Source organism: Hyla sarda, chromosome 9, assembly GCF_029499605.1.
Source record: "Hyla sarda isolate aHylSar1 chromosome 9, aHylSar1.hap1, whole genome shotgun sequence".
Classification (NCBI taxonomy): domain Eukaryota; kingdom Metazoa; phylum Chordata; class Amphibia; order Anura; family Hylidae; genus Hyla; species Hyla sarda.
The window spans coordinates 26,346,008-26,358,673 of NC_079197.1; the positions used below are offsets into that span (position 1 = coordinate 26,346,008).

The window sequence follows — 12,666 nt, forward strand, 5'->3', positions numbered from 1 at the left end:
GCTCTGGGGGCGCACAACAAGGCCCAGAAGGTAGAGTGTACCATGTACATTTGAGGTGATTTGCACAGGGGTGGCTGATTGTTACAGCGGTTTTGACAAACGCAAAAAAAAAAAATGTGACCCCATTTTGGAAACTGCACCCCTCACGGAATGTAATGAGGGGTGCAGTGAGAATTTACACCCCACTGGTGTCTGACAGATCTTTGGAACAGTGGGCTGTGCAAATTAAACATTTTGTACAGCCCACTGTTTCAAAGTTCTGACAGACACCAGTGGGGGGTAAATGCTCACTGTACCCCTTGGGGTCTAGTTTCCAAAATGGTATGCCATGTGGGGGTTATTTTGCTGTCCTGGCACCATAGGGGCTTCCTAAATGCAACATGCCCCCCGACCAAAATTTGCTCTCCAAAAGCCAATATGACTCCTTCTCTTCTGAGCATTGTAGTTCGCCCGTAGTGCACTTCAGGTCCACTTATGGGGTACCTTCATACTCAGAAGAGACGGGGTTACAAATTTTGGGGGGTATTTTCTGCTATTAAACCTTGCAAAAATTTGAAATTTGGGGGGAAACACACATTTTAGTGAAAAAAATATATATTTTTTTTTACATATGCAAAAGTCGTGAAACACCTGTGGGGTATTAAGGTTCACTTTACCCCTTGTTACGTTCCCCAAGGGGTCTAGTTTCTAAAATGGTATGCCATGTGGGGATTTTTTGCTGTTCTGGTACCATAGGGGCTTCCTAAATGCAACATGCCCCCCAAAAAAACATTTCAGAAAAACGTACTCTCCAAAATCCCCTTGTCGCTCCTTTGCTTCTGAGCCCTCTACTGAGCCCGCCGAACACTTTTCATGGACATATGAGGTATGTGCTTACTCGAGAGAAATTGGGCTACAAATATAAGTATAAATTATCTCCTTCTACCCCTTGTAAAAATAAAAAAATTGGGTCTACAAGAACATGCGAGTGTAAAAAATGAAGATGGTGAATTTTCTCCTTCACTTTGCTGCTATTCCTGTGAAACACCTAAAGGGTTAAAACGCTGACTGAATGTCATTTTGAATACTTTGGGGGGTGCAGTTTTTATAATGGGGTCATTTGTGGGGTATTTCTAATATGAAGACCTTTCAAATCCACTTCAAACCTGAACTGGTCCCTGAAAAATAGTGAGTTTGAAAAATTGGAAAATTGCTGCTGAACTTTGAAGCCCTCTGGTGTCTTCCAAAAGTAAAATCACGTCAATTTTATGATGCAAACATAAAGTAGACATATTGTATTTGTGAATAAAAAAATTTTTATTTGGAATATCCATTTTCCTTACAAGCAGAGAGCTTCAAAGTTAGAAAAATTCTAAATTTTCTATTTTTTTTCATCAAATTTTGGAATTTTTCACTAAGAAACGATGCAAGTATCGACAAAATTTTACCAATAACATAAAGTAGAATATGTCACGAAAAAACAATCTCGGAATCAGAATGATAGGTAAAAGCATTCCAGAGTTATTAATGTTTAAAGTGACAGTGGTCAGATGTTCAAAAAACGCTCCGGTCCTAAGGTGTAAAATGGCCTTGTCCTTAAGGGGTTAAGGATAGGGGAGCCCCCTGTAGTTGGAAGGATAGGGGAGCCCCCTGTAGTTGGAAGGATAGGGGAGCCCCCTGTAGTTGGAATGATAGGGGAGCCCCCTGTAGTTGGAAGGATAGGGGAGCTGCCATTGATAAGGAGGATGACCCTTATGTTTCTAATGACTGATCAATATACTAATACTAACATGCCATTGGTGCTGGAAAAATATATTTGTTCCCTAGCCCTTAACCATATACATCAGAATGCTATCTGCTCGTGACTCCGGATTGAGACCTTGAGATGACTTCATGCGGGAGTAGAAAGACTAAATATCTGACGAACAGAGAACTTCTGCCAAGAAATTAATGGACACTAGATATGCTAATATACGGACACAATAATCAAGCAACCAATCAAAAAGTAACATGCTAATTGTGATGTCATAACTAACCCTCCTCTTTTTTTCGAATGTAAAAAGAAAATTTACTTCCTAAATTAAACGGAGCTCTTTGTGAAACAGCGGAGTTTCCTGCTAAGAGAGTGTATACCAACATCCCTGCAGGGTGTATATTTTCTTATGTCGACAGTTAGCAAAATATATAGCAGCACAGACAATCACATTTGAAAGCCTCTTCTCGGTCCATCCTTATCACCACTAGTTGGAAGGATAGGGAAGCCCCCAGTAGCTAGAAAGGTCACCTCACAAAAAATGATAATAATAAACATTTAACTCCCTTTCCTCTGCACTTCTTCAGCAAGCCGCACGTGATGAGATGACTTCATCGCCTGTGGCCACTGAGTGATGATGTGTGCACCTCTGATCTGAATCCCCTACCAGTAGTTGGGAATTCAGATTTTTCTGCTCCGCCAGCGCCCTAAGGCTGCTACATTATGGTAGCGCCATAGAGTATATATAAGTAAAACAACCGCATCTGGAGTCCTCAGTATAGGCCATAAATACTAGTTGGGAGGAGGTCTTCACACCCTGCGCTGTTTAAAGGGCCGTACTAAAAGGAGTGGTGTTGCTTCATTACGTTGAATAGGACAACACTGCAGAACCTTGCACCATCGCTGCTAATAGTACAGCAATGCAGGTACAAGTGCTGGTAACTGAAGAGGCTGCACAAGCACTATGGCCACCTTCAAACTGCTGATTGGTGTTGGTGCTAATGTAATTTTAGTGGCCTAATTCCTAAAGTTGTTTTCCTCAATTTTCGTTTATTTTTTTAAAAAAAATTTTTTCCTATCTAGATGAGAAAATCGAGGAACTGAAGCAAAACTATGAGTTGTTACAGACTTCACTCCAAGACTAAAGAAACAAGTGACGGGTGACCTTTCGTGTCATGATTTAAGGCTTGAAGTGGCTTCACCTCCGAAAATTTATTTGACAAGGTGCCTGCTATTGTAACTTTTTACCTACATCCGTAGAGGACACAATTATGAACTGATGCAGGTTTGGTATCATGAAGAATGACTATGACTTATGAACCCTTTAAGCACTGCTATATTGTACATTTGAATGCGCCGTCATATCAGTTCAGTCTGGTTATAGTTTACATAAAAACTTCTCTTGTGCATGGAGTTAAAGTATCTACTTCCTGCAAATTCCAAATGTATAAGATGTTTGCAACATAATGTAATAATCCAAGCTCTTGTTTGGGTCGTGTTGGTATCTAACTATACATAGGGTAAAATACATGAGTGAGAATCACCACAGAAATATCCAGAGCAAATGTATTTTACCAACATCGACGGGGAAATCCTCACAGATAACCCACTTCTAATTCCCAAGTGAATGTCTAATACAGTATTTCCCAACCATGGTGCCTCCAGTTGTTGCAAAACTACAACTTCCAGCATGCCCGGACAGCCTTTTGGCTGTCCGGGCGTTCTGGGATTTGTTATTTTTGCAACAGCTGGAGGCATCCTGGTTGGGAAACACTGGTCTAAAATGTGTGTGTGTGTGTGTGTGTATATATATATATATATATATATATATATATATATGTGTATATGTGTATATATGTATATATATAATGTATATGTATATATATATATGTGTGTGTGTGTGTATGTAATATACAATATACAGGGTGGGCCATTTATCTGGATGCACCTTAATAAAATGGGAATGGTTGTTGATATTAACTTCCTGTTTGTAGCACATTAGTATATGTGAGGGGGGAAACGTTTCAAGATGGGTGGTGACCATGGTGGCCATTTTGAATCCAACTTTAGTTTTTTCAATAGGAAGAGGGTCATGTGACACATCAAACGTATTGGGAATTTCACAAGAAAAACAATGATGTGCTTGGTTTTAACGTAACTTTAGGAGTATCTTTCATGAGTTATTTACAAGTTTCTGACCACTTATAAAATGTGTTCAATGTGCTGCCCATTGTGTTGGATTGTCAATGCAACCCTCTTCTTCCACTCTTCACACACTGATAGCAACACCGCAGGAGAAATGCTAGCACAGGCTTCCAGTATCCGTATACACTGCTATATACTACTATATACACCGCAGGAGAAATGCTAGCACAGGCTTCCAGTATCCGTAGTTTCAGGTGCTGCACATCTCGTATCTTCACAGCATAGACAATTGCCTTCAGATGATCCCAAAGATAAAAGTCTAAGGGGGTCAGATCTGGAGGCCTTGGGGGCCATTCAACTGGCCCACGACGACCAATCCACTTTCCAGGTAACTGTTTATCTAGGAATGCTCGGACCTGACACCCATAATGTGGTGGCGCACCATCTTGCTGGAAAAACTCAGGGAACGTGCCAGCTTCAGTGCGCAGGGATGTGGAAATCCTATAGCCCGACGCCCGGGACAAGTAGTTTTGGGCGCCGGGCAGGTGAATTGTTTATAGATTTAGCCCTGTATCGGGCAGGGACAGACCGACGTCCCCCTTATTTTTCTTTAATGTCGGTGTGAGGCGCAGGAGCCGATGGAAGTCTCCACCTCACACCGGCGCTCAGAGTGTATGGAGGGGGCTGCGGCCTCCAGCTGACTGCAGAGCCCCCCCTTATCTCCCCTCCCGGAGGATGGACGGAGCTCAGAAGACACAGCAGGGGGAGAGAAAGGACGAGCACAGCTCCGTGCACAGCTCCATCCCCCGCACACAGCTCCCCCCTCCCCCTCCCCCTGCTCTGTCTAGACAGGACCTAATCCACCACGGGGCGGTTGCTAGTTTGCACGGGGAAAACACAGAGCAGGGGGGAGGGGAGAGAGGACGGAAATCTCACCTCACACCGGCCGGGACTACAGCTCTGATGTCCACTCATGGCGGCTCAGGTGAGGAGACCGAGAATACAGGCGGCGGCAGGAAGGGTGGTTGTATATGTAGGGTGTGAGTGTATGTAATGTATGATGTGTGTATGATGTCTGTGTGTGTGTGTGTGTGTGTATGTAATGTATGATGTGTGTATGATGTCTATGTGTGATGTGTATGTGTATGTAATGTATGATGTGTGTATGATGTCTGTGTGATGTGTATGTAATGTATGATGTGTGTATAATGTCTAAGTGTGATGTGTGTGTGTGTGTGTATGTGATGTATGATGTGTGCATATGTATGGTGTGAGTGTATGTGTGATGTGTGTATAATGTCTAAGTGTGATGTGTATGTATGTGATGTATGATGTGGGGTGGGCAGCGGCAGGTGTTTGTATGGTGTATATGTATGGTGTGAGTGTATGTGTGTATGTAATGTATGATGTGGGGGGGGGGAGTGGCGGGGGTGTGTGTGTGTGTATGTATGATATGGGGGCAGTGGTTGGTGCATGTATGATATGTGTATGCATGAATGTTTTGTATAGGAGCAGACGGGCATTAGGGCAGTTGTGCCATCTAATTTTATTTATTTTTAGTGGCACCCGCACTAAATTTCACCCCCAGAATCCCCCCCTTCATACTCACCCGCCAACCAAGAGCCCCACGGATGCACGCAAACACACCCGAACCAAAACTACAACTCCCAGCATGTTGGACCATAACCTAAACTGTAGAACAATAAAGTGCAACATGCTGGGAGTTGTAGTTTTGGTTCGGGTCAGCTGCAGAGCCATAGGCTACATCAGGGCATGCTGGGTGTTGTAGTTACTAACTGTAATTCCCAGTATTCCTTGACACATCCTATGGCTCTGCAGCTGACACGAATCAAAACTACAACTCCCAGCATGTTACACAATAACCTTAACTGTCCTACTATACAGTGCAACATGCTGCAACACCCACACAACCATAGGCTGTATCAGGGCATGCTGGGTGGTGTTGTTATCTAGTAACTAAATGCAACTTCCAGCATTTTCTGACACAAAATGCACCATATAAACTGGAGAAGCAGAACCCCCCCCAGTAACACATAAGTCCCTATTGAGACTGAAAACTAGTGATTAAAATATTGTAAAAAGTGCGTATATATGTGAATAAGCCCCTTTCCTAATAAAAGTTTCCAATTTTCTTTAAATAAAAATAATGTACAAAAATAAACATAAGTGGTATCGCTGCATGTGGAAATGTCCAGACTATTAAAATATAATGTTAATTAAACCGTACGGTGAACGGTGTAAATGTAAAAAATAGTCCAGAATTGTTCATTTTTGGTCACTTCATATGAGAAATTTTTTATAAGGCGATCAAAAAGTTACATCTAGACTTATCTGGGGTTGCCTCGGGTGTAAAAGGATCTACAGCTCTCCCTCCGCTAATATCCTGACATACTGCGATCACCTATTAAACCATTAGATCACCGCTGTCAGCAGTGTCTAAAGGATCTTATATCCATCCCTGGTGGTCTAGTGGGGGGGGATCGTACTATTTTGGTTGAAATTATTTCATCAACCAGGACAAGTGGATTTTCTTGAGGGACAAGTAGATTGTGTTCGGCTTTAGTCCCTTGGACAAGTAGTTTTTTTTAAAAATTTCCACACCCCTGGTGCATAAAGAGGGAAACGCATCATCATGTAGCAATGTCACATATCCAGTGGCCTTGAGGTTTCCATTGATGAAGAATGGCCCCACTATCTTTGTACCCCATATACCACACCATGCCATCAATTTTTGTGTTCCAACAGTCTTGGAGGGATCTATCCAATGTGGGTTAGTGTCAGACCAATAGCGGTGGTGTTGTTTGTTAACTTCACCATTCACATAAAAGTTTCCTCATCACTGAACAAAATCTTCTGCGTAAACTGAGGGTCCTGTTCCAATTTTTGTTTTGCCCATTCTGCAGCACCTGAAACTACAGATACTGGAAGCCTGTGCTAGCATTTCTCCTGCGGTGTATATAGTAGTATATAGCAGTGTATACGGATACTGGAAGCCTGTGCTAGCATTTCTCCTGCGGTGTATATAGTAGTATATAGCAGTGTATACGGATACTGGAAGCCTGTGCTAACATTTCTCCTGCGGTGTTGCATCAGTGTGTGAAGAGTGGAAGAAGAGGGTTGCATTGACAATCCAACACAATGGGCAGCACATTGAACACATTTAAATCAAACACAGTTAAATCAAAATAGAGGTCTGTGGTATTGTATCCACCCCACAGTAGGTGTGCATTCAATGATCCTCTTCCCAGCAATAGAGACCAAAACAAAAAGGGGATAAATCCCAGGGGAAGTGCTCTTAAAATATAACTTTTAATAGTTCATGTAAAATACACCATAAACTAAATATGTGACCCATTAAAACGTAATTAAACTATATAGGTACCAAAGAAGTGCAACCCAACGTGTTTCCACTGTATATGACAGTTTCCCCAGGGGAATAGCATTGGTACAATATCTATGGCCCAATCGTGGGCTGAAAGCAATTACCAGAGTCTGTATTATTTGTATGCAATATTTGCCACTGTTCAGAACAGCCCTTGTTCACGGCCCTGGTTTCCATATGGGCAAACATGCTACCTACAGTATGGTGTGCAGTTCATAACAATGTACTGAACCAAATTACAGTAATTCACAGCAATTTGTCACTCAGTCATATGCTGACAATAGAGTTTGACAAAGTGTTTAAACCTATACCGGACTGGTTGGTATTCCACAGTGACCTAGGATTAAAGACAGCAGAGACAGACAGTTACTTCATGTTCAGCCGGTATGTGTGGTTGATCACATTTCACCCATCACAATGTCTACCTGCCGTCACCTGGGAAACCTGTAAGTAAAGCAGAGGAAAAAATTCCCCATCGGGGTACTGTCCCATTCTTGAATACCAAAAAAAAAAAAAACAGGTGCAGGCCAGAATCTGGCTACTCACGTTTAGTTGTCCTGAAAGCAGAGCATCGAGCGCTACCCACAATGGTGGGGAGCCACGCTGCTGGCTACTGGCGCTCTGCTCAAACTTGGCGGTGTCCGGCCTAATATCTGGAACATCGCGCGCACGTGACCCGCGTCATACGACGCGAGCCTCATCCTCCTGGATCGCGGTGCGCATCCATGGCGTGTACATCCCAGGGACGTAGCCGCGCCCGGGGGGGTCATGTGATCCGAACTGATCAGATGATATCAGACCGGGTTCCGGAATGACAGATATATGGTTATTTATTAAATAGGCATGGTGACGGGCATATTTGAAGAAAAGGGGAAGTAATTTAGGCTGGTGTGCAAATACTGTTGGTATAGTATGCTCTTTAGAGACAGGGGATGAAAAGGGAGAGGTTCAAAAGTATTGCGGAGATCAGTTCTAAACATAGGGATCTGGGATGAGGTAAGGCACACAGAGTCACTGCTGTCGCAAAGATTTGGGAATTATTGAGCATATGCATATGATAACAAAGTTGGATATCAGCAAGTGGATAAATAAAGGGGTATAGATTAGAGGTGGCTGCCCCACCCATTATGGGGATGCTAGCAGGGGTCAGGAAGGAGTAGATTCAGGGGCCTAGTGATCCTGTTCTAGGTCCCTAAGACAGGCCCTAGTTGTTGACCCTAACACCTAGGCGGGGTGGCCGCCCTAAGAAGGGCGGTCCCGCTCTGGAACCTCCTAGTATTCCCTATACTATCTAGGTAGTGATACTAAACTTAGGACACTGACTACGGGTCCTCTCTCTACCGAACCAGTCACTACCCAAGGGTAGGGGTAGACACCACCAATCTAGTGCACTAAAGGAAGCAGGAAAAGTTTTGTTGTTCATTAAGTCCGTTTGGTGCCACTGAATTTAGTTTAAAAATCCAACAGCACTCCTTTTGTAAAAGAACCCGGTCAATGTCACCTCCCCGAGGTAGGGGTTTAACCCATTCAATGGCCATAAAGCTCAGTCCCTCAGGGCTCCCTCCATGTGTAGCATGCATATGTATAGAGAGAGACATCTCCCAAATGTTCCAGAATTCTACGCTTGAAGGGTCGTGTGGTTTTCCCTACTTACTTCAAGATACACGGACATGTGGCTACATAGATAATGTTGTTTGTGTCACAGTTCATAAAACTTCCTAATTTGATATCTGTGCCCGAGTTGGAGTCTCTAAAAATTGAACCTTTCTGAATAAACGGGCAGGCTTTACATTTGCCATATTTGTGACACCCCTTGGGTTTCATTTGCCTGCCTAGCCAGGTTTCTCTTGTTCGGTTATCAGGGGCTAGATGGCTCTGGGTCAAAATGTCCCCCAGGCTTTTGCCTCTCCTATGTGTAATTTGTGGGTGTTCCCCCTATAACCTCACTTATGTCCTGATCCATTTGTAGGATTCCCCAGTGCTTTTCTAGTATAGATCTGATGGGATTAGCGGCCAGATCATATGGGACTATTTGTCTGCTCCTTAATACGAGGAACCAACAAATCTTCCCTTGGGGTCCGTCGGGCCTGTTTGAAAGGCCCTCCTCAAAATGTAATCCGGGTAACCTCGATTCCTAAATCTAGTTCTCAGGTCATTAGCTTGTGTCAGGAAGTCCTCTGTCCGTGAGCAGTTCCTCCTGAGGCGGAGATACTGGCCCCTTGGTATCCCCCTCTTAAGGGGGGCCGGGTGCCAGCTCTCCCACCTCAGGAGGCTGTTCGTTGCTGTCTGTTTGCGATGTACAGTGGTTCGCAGTGCGCCCTCCTCATCCTTTACAATTTTCAGATCCAAAAAAGCCAGTCTTGTACTACTGATCTCGAATGTAAAATAGAGACCAATAGAGTTCATATTAAGAGACTTTACAAATGCTCGGAATTCGTCCTCCGAGCCCTGCCATAGTATCAAGATGTCATCAATAAATCTTGCCCATAGAAGGGCAAGATCTCCAAACTTTTCCCTCTCGTCCACAAAGACTAGGCTGGCCTCCCACCTGCCTAGGAGCATGTTGGCGTATGTGGGGGCACAGGGGCTCCCCATGGCCGTGCCCCTAAGCTGGTGGTAAATCTGGCCCTCAAAAAGGAAAAAGTTGCGTGTGAGGACGAATTCCAGCAGACGCAGTATAAGGTTGTTATGTGCTTGCAAATGGTTACCTCTAGAGGAAAGAAAAAATTAGACTTCCCTCAGCCCCATCTCGTGGGGGATGGATGAATAGAGGGCCTCTACATCAATACTTGTGAGTAGTGTGTCTTTATCAAGGATAACTCCCTCTATCCTGCTAAGGAGATCCATCGAATCTCTCGTGTAGGACGGAAGGGAGATTACAAATTCCCTCCCTTTGTCAAGATAGACGCCGATGTTCTGGGGGACAAGACCCAGAGCCATCTAGCCCCTGATAACCGAACAAGAGAAACTTGGCTAGGCAGGCAAATGAAACCCAAGGGGTGCCACAAATGTGGCAAATGTAAAGCCTGCCCGTTTATTCAGAAAGGTTCAATTTTTAGAGACTCCTACTCGGGCACAGATGTCAAATTAGGAAGTTTTATGAACTGTGACACAAACAACATTATCTATGTAGCCACATGTCCGTGTATCTTGAAGTAAGTAGGGAAAACCACACGACCCTTCAAGCGTAGAATTCTGGAACATTTGGGAGACATTAGAAACAAGAGGGAGACGTCTCTCTATACATATGCATGCTACACATGGAGGGAACCCTGAGGGACTGAGCTTTATGGCCGTTGAATGGGTTAAACCCCTACCTTGGGGGAGGTGACATTGACCGGATTCTTTTACAAAAGGAGTGCTGTTGGATTTTTAAACTAAATTCAGTGGCACCAACAGGACTTAATGAACAACAAAACTATTTCTGCTTCCTTTAGTGCACTAGATTGGTGGTGGCTCCCCCTACCCTTGGGTAGTGACTGGTTCGGTAGAGAGAGGACCCGTAGTCGGTGTCCTAAGTTTAGTATCACTACCTAGATAGTATAGGATAGGGAATACTAGGAGGTTCCAGAGCGGGACCGCCCTTCTTAGGGCGGCCACCCCGCCTAGGTGTTAGGGTCAACACCTAGAGCCTGTCTTGGGGACCGCGATCCAGGAGGGTGAGGCTTACGTCATATGATGCAGGTCACGTGCACGTGATGTTCCGGATATTAGGCTGGACTCCGCCAAGTTTGAGCAGAGCGCCAGTAGCCAGCAGCGTGGCTCCCCACTATTGTGGGTAGCGCTCGATGCTCTGCTTCCCGGACAACTAAACGTGAGTAGTCAGATTCTGGCCTGCACCTTTTTTTCTGGTAATTGCTTTCAGCCCACGATTGGGCCATAGATATTGTACCAATGCTATTCCCCTGAGGTAACTGTCATATACAGTGGAAACGCGTTGGGTTGCACTTCTTTGGTACCTATATAGTTTAATTACGTTTTAATGGGTCACATATTTAGTTTATGGTGTATTTTACATGAACTATTAAGTTATATTTTAAGAGCACTTCCCCTGGGATTTATCCCCTTTTTGTTTTTTGGTCACATTTTATAAGTGGTCAGAAACTTGTAAATAACTCATGAAAGAATAAAGTTACGTTAAAACCAAGCACATCATTGCTTTTCTTGCGAAATTCCCAATAAGTTTGATGTGTCACTTGACCCTCTTCATATTGAAAAAATAAAAGTTGGATTCAAAATGGCTGAGTTCAAAATGGCCACCATGGTCACCACCCATCTTGAAAAGTTTCTCCACTCACATATACTAATGTGCCACAAACAAGAAGTTGATACCACCAACCATTCCCATTATTATTACGGTGTATCCATATAAATGGCCCACCCTGTATATGTATGTATGTATGTATATTAATAAAAAATAAATAAATATATATATACATATACACATACACACACGCACTCTTACTTTCCTGGTCTGGTGCTGGTCTCTGTACAACTCACCTTCAGCCATGAAGTGTGGACATGTGATGTCATCGCAGGGGACCGATTGTACAGGGGCCAGGGAAGCATCACCAGGCAAGGGGAGTTTAGTATTTATTATTTTATACTTGGGCTTGGAGATCTGCTGGTAATTCACAACAATAGGATGTGCGTGCAGATTATTATTTTTTTCATATTAAATTTCCTGAGGAGAATCTGCAACCAATCTGTGCACTTTCCGCAGCTTATCCAGATTTTAACATCCACTTTGCAGTTCTAGTTCTGTAAATGTTTTGTTAAATGATGGAATAAAACAGAATAGTTCACAAATGCTTATTTGTATAGCTAAAATAAAGGTAATATTTTATTTTCTCTATCGGCTCCATTGGGGGACACAGACCATGGGTGTATGCTGCTGTCACTAGGAGGCTTGACACTATGGCAACAGAAAAGTCTGCTCCTCCCAGCAGGGTATACCCGCCCACAGGCACCTGAGGTAATCAGTTTTAGCTTAGTGTCTTCAGGAGGTGGTTATGGACTGGAGTTCTCCAGACTAGGTCTTATGTTTTATTATTTTCCTAGTTAGGGAAGTGTTTTTAATTCCTTTTTCTTTCCTGTTTTCAGGTGGGGACTCAGGAACTGCGGCTCACTGTTTCCCCATTGCGATTGAGGGTGCACAGACATTGCGTGTATGTGCTGTTAAACCCCTCTCGCCAATGGTCAGCGCCTGGGGTTGTACCTCATGGGTCCGGGTCCCCCTATTTCCCTGCTCGCCTTGCACGCACATTGTAGCTCGGCGTTATGCTGGTGACAGAATGCTGAAGACCTCACAGAAGACTCCATTAGGTAAGTTCTTCTGACTGAGGTGAGTATATTTCCCTTTCTCCCTTAGGGGCAGACTTGCAAC

The 12,666-nt window shown here is 43.8% G+C and overlaps 2 protein-coding genes across 2 annotated transcripts in view; both read left to right on the forward strand.

Annotated features, from left to right (window-relative positions):
• Positions 1-3,139, forward strand: part of HAUS7 (HAUS augmin like complex subunit 7) — a 32,789-nt gene extending 29,650 nt beyond the window's left edge. The window contains exon 10 of the mRNA XM_056540767.1: positions 2,816-3,139. Within this exon, the coding sequence (XP_056396742.1) occupies positions 2,816-2,877 (62 nt within the window). The 3' untranslated portion in view covers positions 2,878-3,139. The remainder of the gene's footprint in view (positions 1-2,815) is intronic.
• The window catches only part of TREX2 (three prime repair exonuclease 2), a 30,112-nt gene continuing 20,264 nt past the window's right edge, over positions 2,819-12,666 (forward strand). The window contains exon 1 of the mRNA XM_056540770.1: positions 2,819-2,956. The gene's annotated coding sequence lies outside the window, so the exon portion shown is untranslated. The remainder of the gene's footprint in view (positions 2,957-12,666) is intronic.